Here is a 24,279-nt window from a genome sequence, read left to right on the forward strand (position 1 = left end):
ATGTTTGTTCTATATCTGTGAAATATGTCATTGGTACTCTAATAGGGATTGCATTGAATGTATAGATTGCTTTGGGTAGTATGACCATTTTGATGATGTTAATTCTTCCAATCCATGAGCATGGTACATGCTTCCATTTGTTTGTGTCTTCCTTAATTTCTTTCTTCAGCGTTGTGTAGTTTTCTGAGTACAGGTCTTTTACCTCCTTGGTTAGGTTTATTCCTAGGTACTTGATTTTTCTTGTTGCTATATCAAATGGGATTTTTTTCCTGATTTCTGTTTCTGATGATTCATTGTTGGTGTACAAGAATGCCTTTCATTTCTGAGTATTGACTTTGTATCCAACTGTTTTGCCAAATTCATTTATTAGGTCAAGTAGTTTTTTGGTGGAGTCTATAAGATTTTCCATGTACACTATCATGTCATCCGCAAACAATGACAGTTTCATTTCCTCCTTTCCAACTTGGATGCTTTTTATTTCTTTTTCTTGTCCGATTGCTGTAGCTAGGACTTCCAATACTATGTTGAATAGGAGTGGTGAGAGAGGGCATCCTTGTCTTGTTCCTGATCTTAGTGGGAAAGCTCTAAGTTTTTTGTCCATTGAGTATGATGTTGTCTGTAGGTCTCTCATATATGGCCTTTATTATGTTCAGGAATGTTCCCTCTATTCCCACTTTGCTGAGTGTTTTTATCAGAAATGGGTGCTGCACCTTATCAAATGCTTTTTCCACATCTATTGAGATGATCATGTGTTTTTTATCTTTGCTTTTGTTTATGTGGTGTATAATCTTTATTGATTTGTGAATATTGTACCATCCTTGCATCCCTTGGATGAATCCCACTTGATCATGGTGTATGATCTTTTTAATGTATTGCTGGATGTGGTTTGTCAATATTTTGTTGAGGATTTTAGCATCTATGTTCATCAGCAATACTGGCCTGAAGTTTTCTTTCTTTGTTATGTCTTTATCTGGTTTTGGGATTAGGATGATGTTGGCTTCATGAAACGAGTTTGGGAGTCTTCCATCTTCTTGAATTTTTTGAAATAACCTGTGGAGGATGGGGGTTAGCTCCCCCTTAAATGCTGTGTAGAATAATCCTGTGAAACCGTCTGGTCCCGGGCTTTTGTGTGTCGGAAGCTTTTTGTTACTGTTTCAGTTTCATCAGGCGTTACTGGTCTGTTTAGGCTTTGTGCTTCTTCCTCATTGAGTTTTGGAAGGTTGTATTTTTCTAGAAATTTGTCCATTTCATCTAGGTTTTCACATTCCTTGGCATATAGTTCTTCATAGTAATTTCTTACAATCCTTTGTATTCTGGTGGTATCAGTTGTAGTCTCTCCTCTTTCATTTCTGATTGTCTTTATTTGGGTCCTCTCTCTTTTTTTCTTGATGAGCCTGCTTAAGGGCTTGTTGATTTTGTCTATCTTTTCAAAGAACCAGCTCCTGGATTCACTGATCCTTACAATTGTGCTTTTAGTCTCTATGTCATTTAACTCTGCTCTGATCTTGGTTATTTCCTTTCTTGTACTTGCTCTGGGTTGTTTTTGTTGTTGTTCCTCGAGTTCTTGTAGGTGTACGGTTAGGTTGTTTACTTGAAATGTTTCTATTCTTTTTAGTTAGGCCTGTATTGCTATGAACTTCCCTCTCAGGACTGCCTTTGCTGTTTCCCATCGGTTCTGGATTGTTGTGAGTTCATTTTCATTTTGAAACATTAAAAGCATTTGAAAATAGTAAAAACTCAATGTTTGCCACATTAAGGATGGTGATGATGGTTGGCTGAGCTGTTAGACTTAAATCTTGTGGACCTCAGTCTCCTTTTCTGTAAAATTAAGATTGTATGACCCACCACACTTAATGTTGTCGGCAAACCAGGTGAGATACTCTATCTAAAGAACCTGGTGGCACATTTCGTACATACCAGGCACCTGGTGAATGGTAATTCCTGTGAAAGAGGCCACGAGTTGGTCATTGAATTATCCCACAGTAAATTGTACTCCTGAACCTCCCTGATGAAGTGATGTGTGTCTCCTGCATGCCAGGCCCATGAACCACTTTAGGCATGGGTCTTCCTACTTTTCCCTCAATCATACTGGCATGGCCAAGAGAGATCAGCTTGGATTCCTGAATAATTCTTTGGATCCAAAAGGAACCATCTTCTTTGGACTGTTATGTAAGCAAGTGACAAACTTTTATTTTAGTTGGAAAATAATATTTTGAGTTTTTTACATCTCAGTTTGCTTACTCCAATTATTTCTCATTTTAGCTTTATCACAAGCCTTTGTTATATACATTTTACAGTTGAGATGATCATGACCCTTACAGGGTAAGGGAGTAAACACCACACTGCAGTCCAGGCATCTTCACTACATAATGTTCAATCCTCTTTACTAAAACTGCATGTTAGTTAGACGTTTCTGCCTCAGAATGCTCTTCAGTCTCTCCTGGTATCATCACCACATGGAGCAGAGGAGTGTGGAGAATTTCTGAAGTGCCGTGAGGTTGTTCTTCAGTATTATAAAGACTTTTGTTGTGTGCAGATGCACAGCCTTAATTCCCGTCAATCAGTTTAGTTAAAAGGGGAGAAGCTTGAAAGGGAACAGTGAGAAAGAGCTTTGTTGTTTCTTAAGGGACAACCTTCTTAGTGGTATTTTTCCCAGGGTTGGTTCTTTGTCACCCTAAACCATGGGAGGAAGATAAATAATACCTCCCAGTTTGTTGACAGTAACTTCATAGATCAGAAAAGGCTATGGATGTAGGTCAGACCAAAAATATATAGTGGTGAGTACTGGCTATGATGCTAGACTAGCCAGTGTTTGTCAGTGGGGAGTGCAGCCCGTCTAGCCAGGTGGTCACCAAGGCCAAAAAGAGAAATGCAAACAGTGTGGTTATTGTCCTGTGGTTATGTTGCAAACGGGTCCTCAGAGGACCAAGAAGCCATAGACGCTATCCTGTGGAGCAATGGTTTCCAACCATTTTTCACTCTGACCTACAGTAAAAAATACATTTTACATGCACGTCCAAATACACATGAGCAGGCACACATACAGAGATTTGTATGAAACTGAAAAAGGTTTTTAAAACAATATTTATACTTACTACTCTGATATAAAAAGATGTTCCTCTAAATTGGTTTTATGACCTACTGAGTTGTGCCCCACAGTGTGAAAAAGAAGATTCTAACTATTCATCTCAAAAAGCTTATAGATAGTTAGCTTTATGAAAACAAAGTCCTTCTGGGAGGAGCTTCCATTTCTTTCCCTGTACCTTTGAGATGAAAACACCTGGTCTTCTTCATGAACTCTTATCTGGGCCATCTTTTAAAATACAAGTTTCTGGGAGGCAATTCTTTTCAAAAGGGGAAAAACCTTAGCCATCTAAGCAGATCAATTTAACTTATTTCTAAAAAGAAAAGAAGGATAAGAAGATTCTAGAAGTCCAAAGAGTACCTACTGAGTGTATGGCAAGTAGAAAAAATAAGGAAATAATTCCAGGACAGACTGAGAGGTAGAGGTCATAAGAAAACTATACAGGCAGCCACAGCTAAAGACAAAAGAGTTTTTTCACTCTAAAAAAAAAAAATGTTCATTCTGTGATAGTCTAGCAAAATGGGAGAACCTGAGTATCTATAAAAATATATATATAAAACAGAAGAAAAACCTAAGGTGTGAAGGACAAAGACAAAGAAGCAAGCCTAGGACCTTCTCAGAGTCTTTAGGGTGTGGCCTGAAACTAGTATTGAAGATATGCAACCAGACACACACAACCCCCTCCATGCACCATGTGACTATGCACTCAAGTTGGTTGCTTAAGAAACTGTACACAGGTATTTTGGTTGTCACTAGCAACTTTTTGTTGCACAAGGACAACAGTTAAAACATCTTAGAAATGTTAAAGCAAACATACCTGGATCAGTGGACCCTATCAATTTTTAGTGCCTCGTTGCTTAATGCCAGGTAACCAGAGCCTACAAAATGAAACCCAGCGGTAATCCCTCTGACTTGGGTAAGCCAACTACATAGAGTTCTGCAACTAAAAGACTGAAAGAGCCCATAGATATGTGGCCCACTGCCCCCTTATTTTTATAGATGAGAAGACCCCACAATGACCTGACAGCTGCTAGTGACAGCGGCTTGACCACAAACCCTAATCTCTGGACCTTGGACTGGTAAACTTTCTACAACACCTAGCTGCCCCACCTTTAACTAACTGGATATAAACTGTGGCAAAATCTGCAATCATCTCAACTTTCTCATAGCTCTAGATGTAATAGTTAAAGTGAGAAACCCTCTGACTTATGCATGTGTTAGCAGGAACTATAAGGAAGACTAGACTTTTAAAAGAGGATTTTTTTTTTTAAAAAGGAAAATTCTGGAATGAAGAGGCAGACTGTGGCAAACTCTAAGTACATGTATTCTGTTCAGAACTTTAAGCTAGTGCTTCTCAAACTTTAATAAGCAAGCATAAGACTCACATAAAGTGTGGATTTCTGGGCCCCTACTCCACCAGAATTTCTGATTCTGTAATTGTGAGGTGGTACCTTGGAATCTGTCTTTTAAGCAGCACCATGGGTGATCTGAGTGAGGACTAAGGCATTCCACATACCACACCCCACCCCACTCCCACCACACCTCCGGATTCATGAAAGATGGCACGTCAGAGTCAGTGCAGAGGGTCACTGGGTCAAACTCCAAAGCTCTGAAACAGACTAGGTGACTTTCCATCAACCACAGTCAAATTCCATGCTCCCTGGATTGATCACCATGCATAGGAGCAGAAACTCCTTCCTCTCTGGGCTCTACAATTGCCAGGTGCAGAAGTCACATTATCATTTTTATTATCATTAGTAGTTACACTGCTTTGTAAATGATATTCATTCGTTAACACTTAAAGCATGTCCGTGAATACGTTGGTACTATTCCCTCTCCTTTTCACATCAGAATGTGAGGAGAAACTTACGGGCAACATCTGCCTCCAGGGCTGAGTGTTCTGGGTGATTTGACCTAAAGCAAGAGATGCTACTGGAACTCTACACAGTTGGGGCCATTTGGTCTAGGAGTTCAACAATCGAGCTCTTAACAAACACATCAGATCAACTGCTTGGTGATGGGAAGTTCTGATCTTCCTTCCTGGTCCCTGCAAAAAATTTAAATACTCCCAGATCATCTCCTAAACAGCCTGTCAGATTCAGCCTGTTTTTCACCACAATTACAGCGCCAGTTTGTGGGACAGCTGGTCTCGGGCTCAGCCAGCACTCTGTCCGAACGAACGCTGATGCGTTAGTGATGTGCCGTTGTCCGGGCCGTGCTGATGGGTCCTAAGTCCAAGCTATGCTGGTAAATAATGTGCTTTCCTCAGAGCTACGCAGATCCCCTTTCTCCCTTGTTAATCACTTTTTGCATTTGAAAATTTTCACATGTTACAGAGTCACATGTGTTTGCCAGGTATGAATAAAGAGTTCTTTATAAACCATGCTGCTGCCTGCAAATGCTGAGATATAATAAAGCCTTTCCAGAGTGCTTTAAAAGATGAAACTTTCAAACTCGAATTGTGTGTTAATTAATACTGGATTTGAGTCCCCCGACCTCATCTATATATTCTGTAGCTGTTGCCTGTGGCTGCTATAAATATGTCTAATTTACCATTTATTTTTAATGATACTAAAGTTTAATATTTGCTGTCAGCATGGAATTCCCCTCTGGTGAATCTACTCTATTAGTATTATATTAAAACCAGATTTTCCTCAGCTAACAAAAAATATAGGGCCTCCCTAGTTTAAAAAAAACCACTCAGAAATTAGGATGAATTATTAATTTGTAACATCTGTGATTGGGTTATATTACACTGGGAAAATCCCAAGAGATTCAGGGCAAGCAGTCCTCTTGAAAATGACTTCATAACTGAACACCCTGGAGACACAAGGCCAAGCACTGTGTCATCATGGCCTGTCCTTGATAAACTGCTGGATGGGATCCATGAATTGTAAATGGAAACATTACTAGTGTCACTTACACTTAAGGATTAAATGATCAGTGCTCCCTTCTCAACAGATATTAGTTTACATTGTATATTGCGATTGACAGAGGCATGAATCTGTCAACAATCAGTCTTGCAGGGGTTTTGGGGTTGTTGTTGTTGGTTTTTTTTTTTTTGCCTCCTGCTGAGAATAGCTTCATAAAAGCTTAGAGTCTGCATTTGACTCCTTAACTATTCCTTACTTTCTTTTAAATTCCAGAAAAGCCATTTTGGTTTCAATGAAATTGACCCCCCAAAAAGTTATGGAGAGGTTATATGCTTTGATTTTAATCTCTGAAAACTGAAGGTTTTCGTATAATGCATATCATTACACCCCAAGGTAAATGTCATAAAAGCATTATTCACAAAAGGACTTGACTAGTCTTGGACTAGAACCAACCATCTGGGTGACACTTAATAGGAGATTTTGAACACATTCCAACATGCCGTTTTTCCCCCTAGATGTTGAAATAAAGTGCTTCTTAAGTGCAGTTTTTTTTTTCCCCTAATGTATTTTCACGGCCTAGAGTTTTCAAGTTTGAAGTGTTTCACAGCCCTGATTCAGAAGCCTATCACCAAAAGCCCCAATATACCTTTTCTGAACTCTATTTCCTAATTATGCGTCACTGACTTCTTTGTAATATAAAAACTCTATAAGGGATAGTGATGTTAATTACAGAAAATCAAAGGCCTCTTGAGTAAGGCAGATTAGCTTTATAGAATACACTAAAAAGAAAAAATATGTAAATCAAATTTACACATGCAAGTCCAATTTTGTTTTATACATTTCAGAAGACTCATCTAAAGCTACAGCAGCCCCGTAACTCATTGAGAACTGACCCAATGCTTTTTCACAACAGAAAATGGCTCCTGGCCTCTGTAGACTGGTGGTCTAACACCTTTGCCTTTTTGTTCACTTACAGGGCTAATAATGACTAGATTATACAACCTCTTAAAAAATGCATTTTTTTTTTTGCTTTAAAATTTCTTACCACTTCCAAGCAGTCAATGATCTTGGTTAATTTGTCTTCAGGTAAATTCTTCAGCAAGGATACACTTCAAAATTAAAAAGAAACATTTATCTTCCAAAATTAAACTATAAATATACACCTATGTGCAGATTCAAAAATCTTTACATGCATTTTAAAAAATGTGCTTTGATTTTTCCCAAGTAAATCTCAAAATATATCACACATAAATAACTAAATTTCAAATACATTAAAATTATGTAAACACATATAATCACAGACATTTATCATAGACAAATAAATAAAAACAGTAAGACATCATAAAAGGAAAAATCAAATTTTGTCTGAGGAATTAAAAATAAAATTTTATATTTCTTTTTGGTTTTCAAAATGAATCACTTCTGAAAATGCATTTTTCTCCACATATCAGTATCTCTTACTAGCATGGGTGAGAAGCTCTGCTTCCAGAAGGGGATCAGATTTTCATCTAAATTTTTGTAATTAAGTAAAGATTGAGTTCAGGGGAGAATGTAGGAATTAGCATGAAAATGATCTCTGATGAGTTATGCTATATGGCCTTTTAAAATTAATGATAGCCAGAGGCATGTAATAGAAACATTTTTACAAATAATAATATACAGAAAATGAAATAGAATACAGAAACTTATTTGGAAAAAAAATCAGAAATGCCACTAGTATGATGAACCAATCAAGATGATCAAATTGCTCTATTAGAGAAATTTCTCCTCTACTTCACCCATTTTTACTCAGGACTGTTGATAAAATTTCTATAAAATAAATGTCTTTCTTACCAGCTAAAATTTGACATCCCTAAGGAAAAAAATGATGGTACTCAAAAATATATGATTGGAACTGATTTTTGAAAAAAGAGCTTTAGACTGCCCTTTGCACGTGTGCATGGAGAGGCACACGGCCAGGAGACGCGTGTGAGAAGGTTTGCATCAGAACCATCTGCAAATGCCGAAAACTGGAACAACACCCGGGAGGACAGCAGACAAGTGAGCTGTGGTGGAGTCAGGTATCAGAACTCCACAACAGGAGAAATGACCAAACTAACCAGAGGGATAAATCTTAGTAAAAAATATTGAGTTGCAAAAATAACACCATATTTTAATGAAGTGCAAAACTAGGCTAAATCAAGCGATAGGCACACTAATAAAGAATACCAAGGGAATGATTAGTCCTAAACTTCAAAACATAGACTGACCCAAAAAGAGGGGCGTAGGAGGCTGGGAAGTGACATGGGGAGCACACGAGAACAACATTACTAACTTCCTACTTCTGGGGTCCGACAGTAGCTTGATGTTGCTCGTTGTGTTATTTTGTATTAAAATTACATATGTACCACGTATTTTTTAGATACAACACATACTGCATAATAAAAAGATTTAAATGGAAAAAGAAAGGGCTTACTCTGTATTATGAAAGAAAGAGAAGTGTATTTATGTCTCCTTATTGATGAAAAGGTAAAAGTGTAACCAGAGCATTGTTTAATGTTCATTGATGACATGAACATGATGTTCATTGATGAAGTGATGACATTGATGTCATTGATTAACACATGCCCATCACAAAAGTCCCATTTCTGCTCCACACTGGGATCTCCAATGTTAGTGAAAAATCCCTCCCGTACACCAGTACCTTTGGGGATTGGTGAGGAAATTGATGTGAGAAAAAACCGTTTTGTCTGTCTCCCCTCCATAAAGGCAAAGATCAGGTTTCTCTTGACCACCATGAATCTACCATGTTTAGGGTGTGGCAATAAGTATTTGTCAAATGAATGAATGAATAAGATAACAAAAGGAAGGAAGGAAAGAAAAAAGAAAGGGGGGAATATGTACTAGTGAATTCACTAAGCCAGAACATGCTAGATTTCATGAGAATGAACTTCTGTGCCTAGTGGTTCAGGTTTTATCTCAGATATTTAAGTGCAACCCACAAGCACTGATTTATTTACTTATCCTCCCCTCTTTTTTGCCCTTGCGTAGGTGTGGTTCATTAGCTTTAAATGCTGACTTGTGTTGCTCAGTTGTTGAATTTTGAGATCACCTACACTCAGGCATTGGTTGGCATGAGGTAAGGCACCTACTTGTCATTATTGCAGCTCTCTGCCAGGAGTCATTATTGATTCTGGGAGAGGAAAGCGGCAAGATTCTCTATGAGTGACCCTAATGCCTTCAATGTCCTACTGATGAGCATGCATTCATTCAATATTTATTGAGTCCTCACCATATTTGAGGCACTGCACAGCCCTAAAATCATTGGTTCTGCAGACTGTATCTGCAAGATAAAATCACTATACTTAAAAAGAACTTAGACTTTGTTTTTGCCAGACATTTTATTATTACCACTTAGCACAGGTAACAGTTCATTACAGTATGTACTGCAGCTTCAGAGACTGTCAAAACTGGCACAAAGAAAAACAAAGCAGGGAAATCATTTAAATGAGAAACTTATATTTTCCAAAAATCTTTTTAATGTGTAACTGACTTCTTCAGTTACATAGGTATTTCTGTCTCTATAATTTTACATGTCCAAATAGTTGGAGGTATGGAACAGTTCACAAAATGAGTCTGATGAGTATGTTCCCAGAGTCCATGCCATCATGGCAAGCATTGTAACATTCTTGGCATGTAAATTTGCTACAAATACAGTAATCCGGAAGGTGGTGCAGCTATGCAGGTGAGAAAAAGACTGCCTCTGATAAAGCAAGAATAGTAAAATAAAATAATTTCAATATTATTCTAAGCAAAGCATTATGAGAAAGATTGTCTTTTGCTATCCTCTTCCAAACTATATAATATCTTACAAAGTCAACCAAACAACCCTGGTGAATATTTGAGGATTTTTTTGTTGTTTTTGCAGTTTTCTATATGATATACAGTGACTCCATCTATACATGGGCAAAGTAGCAGGAGAGATAAATCAAGAGTGAGTGCATGAAGCTAATGTGAATTGAATAGTACATACAGTAGCATTTACTGCACAGAGATATTTCTGGCTGAGTCATGTGGAAAATGCTTAAGAAAGAGAAGCTATTATGAAATAATTATGGTGATAAAGCCAACATATCCACAAAATCGCTACACCATCTTCTGCTCTTTGCACAAATGTGTCACTCTTACCTTCTGAGGAAGTTTCTGTACTCTTCATCTCTAGCTTGAGCTGTCCTTCTCATTATATTTTGGAATACCTCTCGATCTAGTGCCCAAGTTTTCACATTGGTAATGGCTTTAGAAAAACAATCAAGAAAGTAATAAAATATTAGTTAGCTCCACACTGAGAAAACATTCCAAAATGTTAATCAATAAATTTGAATATGTTCTCATTAAAAGATATTTCTTGGAAAATGCATTATTTAAACATGCAAATGGAAGGAAGCAGGGATATAAATAGTGGGTAATTTTATAAAATCATTTTTGGCTTTCATATGAACAGTGTGGTTTGGAAGTGAGGAGCAAAAGATTTTCTTTCTAATTATGTTTTGCTAAAAATGATATTAAAATTAGTTTGCAATTCCCAGTTAAGCACTGCATCATTGGGATGTATTTCAGATTTGTGCGGTGATACAAGAGAAAGCCAGTATCCAATCCAAAGAGTGAAGAAGAATTCACGAGCATATAATTGAAAGTTAAAGATCTGAGTATATGAATCTGTTTTTATGTCTTTTTTCTGTTGTTTAGAGATTGTTGCTAAAGAGAGCCAATATATTTTAAGGATCTCTATGGTTACTTCTTTTTTTTACAGGAAAGACTTTAAAAGAACGAACAAAATCCAAACAGGAAGAGGAGCAGAAGTACCAGCTCTAAAAAATCTATAGGAAATTATGGCTGTAAGATTATTTTTAAAAGGAGTAATGAAAGCCTACAAAATAGATCAAAATCCAAACTCTGGTTTACTACACTTTAGCATGAATTAGAATCATCTTGACATTCTTGTTGAAAATATATTGCCAGAGATTCTGATTCAGGTTTGGAATGAAGCCCTGACTCTCTACGTTTACCAAACACTGTAGCAGCGCTGAGACATGTAACCCAGCCCCAAACACTGAGAAACAGCTCATCAAAGTAATTCAGAAGAAAACTCAAGATTGAGTAAAGTCAAAACAGGAACCTTAAAGAGAAGCAGTCAAACTAATTTCAAAAGTCATTCATGAGAACTCTCATTAATTAATTCACATCCATTTTGATATGTATACATTTTCATTGGTTTAATTAATTTTTATGATTTATAATATGATCAAAACCTCATAGTTAATGGGAAGCAAACATTCTGAATGAGCCAAAGGCAGATGTCTATGTGGCACAAAAAAAAAAGTGAAATGATAATTAAAACAAATCCTGGAATAATTCAGCTGAAAGCCATGTTCATATTTTACATACAGGTATATGATGGGAAAGTTCCTTCAAATTCGAATTATTTAAACAAGTGCTTCAATATAAATCTTTTTATGAGCATAGTATTCCTATTAACAATAGTATAGGGGTGACAATGGAAGCCAAAAAGACTAAATCAGGATGCAATAATGACTCAACCAGATTATGTTTAACATTATATAACAATTCAAAGCCACAACATTTCACCTCCAGTTACCTTTCACAGACGCAGTCCTTGTACAGTTGTATAAAATGGCTAGTTCCCCAAACGTGGTCCACATAGGAATGGATGACAGCAATTTATCCCCTTGGGACACCTCTACTCGGCCCTCTATCAGGTAGAATTTAAAAAAAAAAAATCAAAATCTGCTTGGGTTCTATAAATTTTTAAAAAATAAACAATTAGAAAGAACACAAAGTGTAAAGTTAAGATATCTTATGACTCTCAATATAATAAAGTGGTTAAAAATGCAGACTGGTATCAGCTTGGCCACTTACTTTTTTTTTAAGATTTTATTTATTTATTTTTAGAGAGAGGGGAAAGGAGGGAGAAAGAGAGAGAAATATCAATGTGTGGTTGTCTCTCACATGCCCCCTACTGGGGACCTGGCCTGCAACCCAGGCTTGTGCCCTGACTGGGAATCAAACCAGTGAACCTTTGGTTCGCAGGCTGGTGCTCAATCCACTGAGCAACACCAGCCAGGGCTGCCACTTACTCTTGAGAGAGTTATCGTTTTTCCTTTAGGTTCCTTGTCCATAATGGGGATAATATTTACTTCATGCATTTGTTGTGACATATAAATAACTTAATACAGCTTCGGAACTTAGAACAATGATTCACACATAGTAAATGCCATATAAGTGTTAGTTATTGTGAATATAATCATTGTTACATGAATGGCAAGTATTTTATTTAAAATTCATTCTATTCCATGAAAAAATTCTCTTGTACAAAAAACACAAATTCCTGTATGTCTTGGGAACACATCACAGTTGTTCACATTGTCATAACTGAGAAGTGCGCTGGCCCTGCAGTCTCTGACTAGCCGCTGGGTGTGTGTCCTTGGGGAAGTTACTTTACAAGGCCTCAGTAGGTGTCTAACCCCTAATTCAGTGAAATGAATAGATAAATGAAAGTCATTAAGAAGAGTGCTTGAAAAAGGCCACAGACTGGGAGAAAAAAGATTTGCAAAAGACACATCTGATAAAGGAATGTTGTACAAAATATACAAAGAACTCTTAAAACTCAAGATTAAGTAAACAAATAAACTAGCTGAAAAATGAGCCAAAGACCTTGACACTAACCAAAGCAGATGCACAGATTACAAGTAAGCATATGAAAAGCTGGTCCACATCAAACGTTATAGAGAAATGCAAACTAAAATAACAAAGAGATACCACTACACACATTAGAATGGCCAAAATCAGCAAAATGACAATACCAAATGTTGACAAGGACATGGAGCAACAGGAACTCTCGTTCATTGTTGGTGAGACTACAAAATGGTACAGCCCCTTTGGAAGATGGTGGTTTCTTGCAAAACTAAATATACTTTTACCATGCAATCTAGCAGTCATGCTCCTTGGTATTTATGGAATACTTAAAAGAACAGAATATTTACGTACACACAAAAACTTACACACAGATTTTTATGTCAGCTTTTTTCTTAATTGCCAAAATTTGGAGGCAACCAATATGTCCTCCAGTGGGTGAATGAATATATAAACTGTGGTGCATCCAGACAATGGAATATTATTCAATGCTAAAATGAAATGAGGTATCACGCCATGAAAAGACATAGAGGAATCTTAAATGCATATTACTAAGTGAAAGCAACCAATTCCAGTAGTATGACATTCTGGAAAAGGGAAAACTATGGAAAATAGATCAGTGGTGTCAGGGCTGGGGTGAACGAGATGGATAAACAGAAAACAGAGGATTTTCAGGGCAATGAAAATGCTCTATATAATATTACAATGAATAGTACATGCCATTATACATTTGTCTAAACCGATAGAATAAACGACACGGAGAGTGAAGCCTAAGGCAAACTCTGAACTTCGGGTGATTATGATATGTTAATATAGGTACATCCTTGGGAGAAAAATTAAATTAAAATACTTTTTTAAATGTACCACTCTGGTGAGTAATGTTGATAATGGGAGAGGCTATGGATGTGTGGGGGGCAAGGGCATATGGGCAATCTCTATATTTCCCTCTTAATTTTGTTATAAAATGAAAAAGACTCTAAATTATAAGGTCTTATAAAAAAAGAAAAAAAAGGTTTGAGACTAATTTTTATTTAGGCAAAGATTGGAGGAAGGGAGAGGCAGCACTTCAGGTACCTCTTCACGATTCTTTTTTTTTTTTTTTCCCTGAGGATTCTATTCTCCTTTCCCTTTGGACAAATGCAAATAAAACCTTACCTAACCAAAGTAATATGCAAATAAAACCCTATATTCTTATTAGGATTATTCCTTCTCCTAATTCACTATTAAGTAGACCTGGATCATGTCTGCCCATCCATTCAACAAATCTGATGTGAGTACTCATGGTGCAGCTCTGATGCAGGACCTGATCCAGGTGCCAGAGATGGAGTGGAGAAAACAGAAAAGATACTGACTTTGAAATAATTTATATTCTATCAGTAAGTAAACTCTGTTTTGGCTCCAAATCCTATAAATTAGCTATGAAAAATTTAATAATTTCTCATTACAACTAAATTCTATTTCATTGAGACCACTTAATGGTACTGTCAAGTTCGTAGCATAGATTTTAATGCATTTCAACTTTTTTCTAATTGGTTGTGTCTCACTGGACTTGAGCAATACTGAAGCTATATAGAATATCAAAAGTTTATGCTAAATATAATTTACCATTAGCTACTGATGCTATATTTTATGAAGGGGAGATTTTTAATTAACAAATTAATTTGCTCAATCAATTAAATCAGACAATTCAGTCCTCAGATAACACATAATTTATTCAAATAAGAAACTGTCCCATTTTCATTTCCCTGTGTGCTAGAGCCCTGATTAGAATGGCTATATTGACGCTGCCTTCTGTTCCAACTCCTCTCTGCCTGAGCCCTTCACCAGAGTCACTGGCAAGGAACAAGATGGGCTGACATGAGCTTCTCATCCTTTCCTAGTAGGTTCCATAAATATTTACTGACTTAATGTTCTATCTTCTCTTGCCAAAAGGTATTGCTAAAGTAGAAGTAAAATGGCCAAGAAAAAAATTGGAAGAGGGAAAAATTACTCCTGATTATCTGTCCTCAAAAACTTGAAGGCTTTTTCAGGAACAACTATAAAGGACACATGGACAAAGCCAAGGGAAGGCGGGTGAAAGCAAGGGAGGGAGTGGGTTTGGCTGGGGTGGGGGGAAGAGTGGTAGGGGGAAAATGCAGACAACTGTAATTGAACAACAATAAAATAATTTTTAAAAATCTTGAAGGTTGCATAAATGAAGACTATAATTCACTTGGGTAAAATAATGACTTGGGAAGGACTATAGAATTTTAACATTGTGTACAAAGATATAGATGGCAAATAATAAATTAATAATTATGAGACTGGGTTGTTTAAAGAATCAAAGTGTATGAAAACAATCTTTTACATACTATAAATAGAATAACACATGCTTATTAATTTGTTTAGATGGGCAACTTCTGCCTCACACTTAAAACCCCAAGTAAACGAGAGCTGTACAAGCAGTGCCTGAGAAGTGGCAAGATCATTGGATTAGCACTTGTTTGCTAGAACAGGCCAAATTTAGAGACGACCTGTAAAAAGTGACTTAGTGAACTTAACATCATCTCTTACATTAATGTTAACTTAAATTTTATTGGCCTGTAATTTTAGTTAATATTCAGCTTATACATCTATTTTGGTATTTTTGTTGTCTTAAAGATATGTCCAAATGTGCTGGTGTTATGTTTGTAGATAAGTTGGAGGCTATAATAGAAGAAATTTTAAAATAAAAAAATTATAAGCACTGCTTAGACTGCTAGGAACGATAATAGAAGGCCACAGCACACCTCAGGTCACCATTCCGTCTGGGTAAGCCAGTTTAACTTTTTCTACAACTCAAAACGTTGGGGCAATTCAGAATTTGACAGGCTGTTCAATAGCCATGAGCCCTAATCAGATAATTTTTGCTTCTTTATCTAAAACAAATAAAAAAGTTTTTGTGTACCACTATAAGATGTATACATTTGATATGCATTTGAGATCAATCCTTTGCCTATAAAGCCTTTATGATCTTCCCAGTACGTTAGGATGTGCAAGTGATCATATGCACAGAAAGCCATGCGAATGGCTCTAAAAACACCAGTTTTAATTTTAAGGCATTCCATTTGATTCTTTGGCTAAACTGTAGCCAAATTATCTTTTAAATTATGGTATATAACCAAAATATTCTACAACACCAAAAAAGGTAATTGTTTTCTTTTTCCTAGTACAACCACCTAAAAAAGGTCAACATAAGCAGGGTATTTTGAATGGAAACAGCTTTTTGTAGTTGTTGAATGAGTGACACTGTGACTAGAAGTGTGGACCTGAGCCTGATCGCCTAAGTCTGTGTCCTACCTCCACCACTTAGGAGCTGTGTGGCCCTGGACAACTTACTTAACTTCTCTGTGACACAGTCTACATTAGTAACATGGAGATACAGCCTTTGCCTAACAGAGTTGATGAGAAGATGAATGTGATTTCTCTACGAAGTGCTCAGTAGGGTGCTTGACATACAGAAAGCATTCAGTAAATATTAAGTGTTATCATCGTCACGATTAGATCGATAATGTTACTATTTCATGAGCTGAATCTGATACATTTCCTGCAAACACAGAAAATTATTTTGCATTTTTATAAATGGTTGCAAAAATCATAAGACAGTAGGCAAAACATTTGTTATAGATAACTGGGAAAATCTGTGAACCCACCTGCCAGCACAAAGATGTGGTTTCCTGGCTCCCCTTGCTGGATGATGTAACTCCCTTGCTGGTAGTTTCTTCCATACATGCACTCCACCATGTCTTTGATCTGCTGAGGATCCAGTCTCTTCAGAAATTGGTTCTTATTAAGAGCATCTGTAATGAGCTTCTTCTCACTAGTGTAATGGAAAAGAGATGCTGGTTACGATGAATGAAAATTATGTTTCGCTATTTAGATTCACTTAATTTTTAATCATGACATAACTACCTACGTACTTACAACTTTTCCAGGAGGACAAATTGTTTTTTCTAGCCCCACCAACACTTGACCATTATAACTACTATCATTTACATGAAAAAATCTTTGAAAATATTTTTGAATATTTTTTGGTAATCATTATTACACCGAAGTTGATTATCACTCCTAATTGCCTTTATCACAAATGTAGCATCTCTCAAGATTCCTAGATGCACTACTGATGGACACATGACTTTGGATGGAAAGCAAATCTGGTTGGTAGATAGAAGGTATATTTAAAGGACTACAACACAGTTCATTCCCTGATGTATGAAGGTATGCATAGTACCTATGGTACTAGTTATGTTATATCTTATTTAATCCTTACGACTATCCTGTGAGATAATTACTCTTCCTATTTGATGGATAAGTAGACTAAGAAGAAGCAACTTATTCTCTCTAGGATTTAAATCTAGGTCTATAAGTCTGAAGTCTTGTGCTGATTCCATTCTATCCATTGGCTCTCCTGAGCTGGAGAAGTCAGCTCCCTCGGGACTTGTTAGGTTTGATCAGACATACAGGGTGGTGGTGGTAGCCTGGGTTTGCCTAGGTTTTGCCTCTAGTGTGTCTAGACTAGATAACCTATGTTTTCAATCTCACAGCCTTCTTATTCCCCAAATTCAAGGCCCACTAGTTGATAATGCTAGAATACTCTACTTTTCTTATGAAAAAGAAGTAGCTATAAATAATTACCCAATCTTCATAGCCATATACTTCAAATGCTTTCATTTGCATATTTTATATGTAGCTATTGTAGAATTGATGAACTGGAAAAAATGTTGCCTTGTGGGCTAAGAATCTTTGCACAAAACATTTGCTCTCACTCAAATTCAGTGTGATTTATTTTTAAATAGAGTATTATAAATATATTTTTCATTCAAACTCTCTCCCATAATGAGCTTTACTGTTTGAAAACTTGCCATCTTTTTCCACACAGCAAGTTCTCAAACACAAGGTAAAATGTCATGGAAATAGACCCTGTCTTCGTGACCACACCATCAGAGCATCAGGCTACCTGAAGGAAACAGAATAAAGTCCCGTACAGAAACTCCTTCTTCCGTACAGTGATCCCATCATCCGCAGAGCCGTCCAGACTCTGAGTACCATGCGAACCTCCCTCCTCCTTCATCTAACCTATCACCAAATCTTGTCAATTCTCCTTACAAATATCACTTTTATCCACTTGGTTTCCATTCTCAAGGATGCCACCACTGTACCCCAGCCAAGAACAAATCTTAGGTCTTGACAACCTTAACAGCTTCTTTTTTCGTGTCTCAGCTTCTAAAGGCATCCCCCTACAGACCATCCTATACCACCGTATCAGCTTAATCTTGCCAAAAAACTGACTTCACCTTCATCTAATTCTCCCTTCATCCACTAAAACCAATTCATTCGATTAATAAATACTGAGAAAATACTTCTGCTAGACGTACTTAGTGCAAGTAGGAGAAATGTGAATACCCCCAGAGCCCTAGCTTTTATGGGCCCTTCATAACAGGTATCATCCCAGCAGATGCTCCCTCGGCGCCCACATATCCCCGTACTGGAATTTCATAATGCATACTTTAAAGGTTCAAAGAAATCTTGCAGTAAACAGATCTGTTTAAACCAAAGTTTCCCAGAGCTCAATGTCTTATTAATTTATTTTTTGACTTGACTTCTATTAACGTTCTATGGGAGTACAACTGACCCTTGAACAACATGGGTTGGAACTGCATGGGTCCACTTATATGCAGATTTTTTCAATAAATACTGTAAACGTATTTTCCTTAGGATTTTCTTAGTAATATTTTCTTTTCTCTAGCTTTCTTTATAGTAACAATACAGTATGTAATACATATATAAAATCTATGTATCCATCGTTTATGTTATCACTAAGGCTTCCAGTCAATAGTGGGCTTCTAGTAGTTAAGTTTGGGGAGAGTCAAACATTATATTCTGATTTTTGACTGTTCAGGGGAGTCGGTGCCCCTAACCCCTGTGCTGTTCAAGGCTCCACTCTACTCTGAAAACCCATTTGCCCATAGAAGAAAACAACATCCCACAGGGTGGTCTTCCCCATTTCCAACCACATGGCACTACTATATCCACCTAGTACTTAAGTCATAAAAAACCCTTTGTCACAGATAGGCTGTTATCCTCATTGTCTCCTCTGCTGGTCGGCTTACCTTCAAGTTTAGCACATGCTTTCTCTTCCACTTAGCTTCTTATCCCCTCAACCTTGCCAACACATCTAGCAAGAAATCCTTTATGTTCTAATGAATCCTGCCGGAACACTGTATCTCACACAATCTTTTTATTCTATTCTAAACTCCTAGTTAACTTGTATTCATATTCATTCAATTCAACAATTTTACCAAGCATTTACTTAGGACACAAAAATTAATTAAGCATGGCCCATGGCTTTGAAGAGTTCCCAGATACTTTTAACTTAGCTAACTGTAATATTCTACTATTAGAAAAAAGTTAATTTTTATGAGTTTTTCTCCAAATTATATCATAAGTTCTTAGAGGACTGAGTCCTTGTATTGAATTTTCTGTTTAAGAAGCAGCATACGAAAATGATTAGGAGTGTGAACTTTGCAACTTCTCCTAAAACTATGACAGGCCAGCTAGTATCAGCAAACTCTCCCTGCTCATACAAAACAACTACAAAAGCCGATGAAAGTATATATTAACAAATCTGTTTGCAAGCACAGGAGACCTATCGACAGAGCAATGACTTGATGATCCATGATCAGCAAGGGAACATGAGCCTGACATCCACCTCTACTTTTCCTTTCAGGGCATTTGCTCATTTGTAGGCAGCACTAAGTGAATTTTGGCCAAAGGCTTTGGAAGACAAACGTTAACGTTCAAAACACATCATGTGGGAGAGATCCTGGTAAACACCCAGGACTTCGGTGGAACGTAAAGGGATGCATGAAGCCTGAAAGTAAAGACTAACCAAACCAGGCCAGTTCCCAAAAAGGCTGAAAACCAACTTTGAAACAACAAATCCCTGTTCTGATTCAGTGATTTGCCTCTGGACTAACTGTCTGCCAGAAACAACAGTAAATGTTTTCTGTGGGATGCTCACAAAATCTAAGACAAATTTTCTCTACAGTTTTTCCATAAAGAATATATGACATGACACCAGGCATACCACAAAAAAGATCAATAAACAGAAAGAAAAATAAAGGAAAATAGAAACAGACCCATAGTAGATCAAAATATTGTACATACCCCACACAGGGGTTAATATAACTGTAGTTAATATGTTTAAGGAAATCAAGGACAAAAATGGAGAATGTCAGTGGAGAGCACAAATATTTATTAAAAATCAAAATAGAGATTCTAGAATTGAAACATAATATCTGAAGCTTGGTACTCAATAGATGGGCTTAAAATCTAGTAAGACACAGCAGAAGAAGATTAGAAACTGAATATGTAAAGGTAAGTAGAATATATCTAGATAGGATATTGGAGAGAATCTGGGATGGAAAACAGCAACAAGAACAAAAACAAAACACAGGAGACATACATAACAGAAAAGTTGAACATATGTGTAATCTGAGCCCCCAAAGAATGGAAAAAATTGGTCTGAAACAATATATGAAGGTATCATATTCAAGAACTTTCTTAAATCAATGAAAATACTTCAAGCCACAGACAATATGCACAATAAACTCCACACAAAATATATACACAGAAAACTGTATCTAGTGGCATCAGAACAAAGTTACTGAAAACCAAATACAAAGATGAAAATTTATAAAACATTTAGAGAAAAGAGACACATTACCTTCAAATGACCAACACAAAGATACATATATATGGCGAAAAGCAGACATCACTTGAAAATAATAAACTTTAGAAAATGCTAACCCTTGTCAATTATCAAGGTAAAACAAACCAAAACCACAGTGAGATACCACAACATACCCACCAGAATGGTTCAAATGAGAAAGACCGACAACGCCAAATGTCAGCAAGAATGTGAAGTAAGTTAACTCACACATTGCTGGCGAAAGCATCTACTTTGTTCAACTATCTTGGAAAACCATTTGGCAATTTATATTAAGTGTAACAACACCGTGGTGACTGCCAGAGGGAAGAGGGGTAGGGGAGGTAGAAGAGGGTAAAGGAGCAATAAATTGTGATGGAAGGAGATTTGACTTGGAGTGAGGAACACAAAATGCAATATACAGATCATGTACTATAGCATTGTATGCTTGAGATCTAATTTTATTAACCAATGTCTCCTTAATAAATTCAATAAAAAAGTGTACTACCCAGCAATTCCACCCTAGATATATACCCACCATAAATCATAGTAATGCACTAAAAGACATGCGCAAGCATGTTTATGGAAGCTTTATTCAAATTTGCTAAACAGCAGAATCAATCAAATGACCACCAATAGTTGTAAATTAATAAATTGTGGTATAGTCACTCAACAAACACTGCATGCATAACAATATTAATTAATGAACCACTGCTATGTACAATAATGTAAGTGAGTCTTACTATACAAACAAAGGAAGCCAAACTCTGTAGAGTACATATTTACTAATTTCATTACAATAAAGCTCAGAAATAGGCCGAAAGTTATCTACGATAATACTGGTACTGACAGTGGCTTCCTTTGAGGTAGACAATGGGCAGGGATTGGATGGGAGCTGAAAGGGCCTCTGAGGTACTGACAATGTTCTACTGCCTGATCTGTGTGGTGGATACGTGGGTGTGTTCACTCAATGATTTGTGTATTCAATAAAAAGTTCACTTAAAAAAATAAAGTATGTGTATAGCTGTGGAGTCAGAAAACCCTAGGTTAAAAGCCCAGCTCTCCCACACTTCTGAGCTGCATGGCCTTGGACAAGTCACTTACCTTGTCTGAATCTCAGATTTCTCCTCTGTGAACAGAGCATGGTAATCATAAACAGAGAAATATTATGCATATTAACTAAGATAAGGTGCCAGTAAGTAATTAATAAACGGCAGTGATAACAGTTTTTTTGTGGGGCGGAAAAGTTCTGAAAACCATGGAGAAACAAAGAGGCACTGTCAAGCCGTTGTGCTCAGTTCAAAGTTCTTCCAGTCGGGTCAGAGCTCCAACTGATGCCTTTAGTGGCGGCACAGGTAATCCTTTTACACCCCCAATTTACGTAGTCCACATTCTTTGAAGCAATAAATTCTTGTCCTCTAAATTGCTTCAGGAAGTTCCATTTGTCAAAGTCCACTGACAGTTCTTTTTTCTAAACTTTATTTTCATTGTTGACATTATTATGGATGCCTCCGTCTTCCTTCCCTTTGCCCACCTCCACCCTCCACCCATCCTCCTTTCCCTCTGGCCACCACCTCACCGTTGTCTGTGTCCATGAGTTATACATACGTGTTCTTCAGCTAACCCCTCACCTTCTTTCATCCAGTCCCCACCACCCCCCTCAACTCTGAGAGCTGTCAGTCTGTTCCTTGTACCTGTGCTTCTGTTTCTACTTTGTTCGTCAGTTCTTGTTATGCTGGGCCCTCAATCTTCCTCCTCTAGTCCTGTGTCTGAGAGGCCATTATTTGTCTTTGCTGGGTCATAGCATGTGTTGTGCAGACCTCTTTGCATAAGGCTTAGTGCAAAGCAGAGGCTGGCACCTCTTATTGATCAGGGATTTCTTGTGAGCACAGAGGTCAAGGCAACTTAACTTGTGTGACATTTCATAGCTTTATTATATATGTCCATAAAAATCATATTGTAAAGCATATTTGTCAAGAGTACAGGAGCTATAATGCCAGGGTCTCATTCCTAATTCTGCCATTACTAACAGTGGAACCCCGGGCAAGTCACTAAATCTCGAGTTTTCTCAGCTGTAAAATGACAATAACACAATCTACAAGTTGCTGGATTTCTATGAAAATTAGATTACTTAACAATATAAAGCGCTAAAAATAGCACCTGGCATATAAAATACGTAACATAAGGGACATATATTCCTGTTATAGGTAAGCAAGTTACCAGCAACTTTAAAACCTTCCATTAGAACAGCTCTAAAAACACTGTACTTAATACCTGTTTTTATTTGGGGCAACTGACTCCTTCACAGTGTTGGTAAAATTCTCGTCAATCCAGCCCCCCTGTGTGGCCAGCTTCCCCATGCCCAGGGTACACCAGGCCCACCAAACTACTTGCAGATCCCCAAATGTGCCAGGCCTTTTGTCTCCCTGCTGGTTATTCCTCTTTCGAAACCCAGCTCAAGGTCATCTCTTCTATGGAGGTTTCCCTGATACTACTAAATGACGTATGTTCTTCCTTTGTGCACCTTAGAATGTTAATCACAAAGGATTGCAATAAATTTTAATTTCCCCAAAGAAACTGTGATCTTCAAGAGTGGACTATGCTTTTTTCACCCTCTTTTACCAAAAACCTAGAATTGTGTCTGGCATGTAAAAGGAACTCAACAAAATTAATGCTAAAGGACATGCAAATTCTTTCTCGTCCTTTAAAAATCATGAGTACAGAGACAAGAGTGGAGGTGGAAACATCAGTCACCTAGGAAACAGGCACAGATCGTAAGCAGGATAAGCATCCATTTCCTTCTCCCGAAAACATTTCGAGTGATAAACAATAAAAAAAAAAAAAACCTAATAAATGTACAAGTTGTAATTTGAGAAACTAGCGTGAGAAAGATGAGGTCACTCCTTGGGTCATCAGAAAATGATCGTGACCTTCTCCCGTCAACTCCCTTACCCTATTGCCCATGTAATGGAGCACAGTTGTAATTTAATCGTGTTTACTGTCACTTCCTGCTTACAACAAACATTTCTCTGCCCCTTTCATAAAAGTGTGCAGACGATCCTATTCCCATGAGCATCGAAGAGCAGAGTTTAATAATGAAACATTGAAACATTAACACTTACAAGGAAGTTAATCTGACAAACTCAATGATATGAATAATCATCATTGTGCTGCATGGTAATTATTAGGTAGAAATGGTAAACAGTTCCTTTCACCGTCTGTAAGGAGCATTGCTCTCAGATTGTCAAAGTGGGTATTTCTGGATTCGACTGCAGGGAAGCCTGTTCTTACAACGAAATGGTTCTCAATCATTGCTGCACATTAGAATCACCAAGGGAGCTTTCATAAATCCTGATGTCCAGGGCCCTTACGTCAAACCAATTCCATCAGCCTCCCTGGGGACTGGACCCAAAATCAGTATGTTTTAATACTCATCAGGTGACTACAGTGTGCACTTAAGGTTAAGAATTACAGCTGTAAACAAGAAAATGCAGGGAGTTTCAAGCTGTCCTTTCCCTCTATGTTCATTCCCACAGCACGGGGAACATGCCTCTCCTGAGGACTCATAAAAAAATCCGTTACTATTGAGTAATTAACAATAATCAATTAGTGTTTGTCACAAGACTTTGTCCCATCTTATTCTCCTTTGAAGAGAACTAATAAATATAGAAGAGAGGAACTTATGACCCCCCCCCCAATCCCAGCATCCTGTATGAAACCGGAAACAGAGCTTTGCACTTAGGGGTATGCTGTCCAGTCAGCCTAAGGACTCTGGACTTCTTTTTTAATTGTGGTAAATATACATAACATAAACTGTACCATTTTATCATTTTTAGATGCACAGTTCAGTGGCATTGAGTATATTCTCATTATTTTGCAACTACTGACATCATCCATCTCCAGAA

General features: G+C 37.3%; 1 protein-coding gene across 4 annotated transcripts in view; it reads right to left on the reverse strand.

Annotated features, from left to right (window-relative positions):
* The window catches only part of PRKG2 (protein kinase cGMP-dependent 2), a 92,627-nt gene that overhangs the window by 49,407 nt on the left and 18,941 nt on the right, over nucleotides 1–24,279 (reverse strand). For all 4 annotated transcript variants that reach the window (XM_045184842.3, XM_045184838.3, XM_024577083.4 and 1 more), the window contains 4 exons: nucleotides 16,320–16,486; nucleotides 11,594–11,707; nucleotides 10,126–10,231; nucleotides 7,004–7,067 (listed from right to left, as the gene is read on the reverse strand). In XM_045184842.3, the coding sequence (XP_045040777.1) occupies nucleotides 7,004–7,067; nucleotides 10,126–10,231; nucleotides 11,594–11,707; nucleotides 16,320–16,486 (451 nt within the window). The remainder of the gene's footprint in view (nucleotides 1–7,003; nucleotides 7,068–10,125; nucleotides 10,232–11,593; nucleotides 11,708–16,319; nucleotides 16,487–24,279) is intronic.

Source organism: Desmodus rotundus, chromosome 4 (genome assembly GCF_022682495.2).
Source record: "Desmodus rotundus isolate HL8 chromosome 4, HLdesRot8A.1, whole genome shotgun sequence".
Lineage (NCBI taxonomy): Eukaryota > Metazoa > Chordata > Mammalia > Chiroptera > Phyllostomidae > Desmodus > Desmodus rotundus.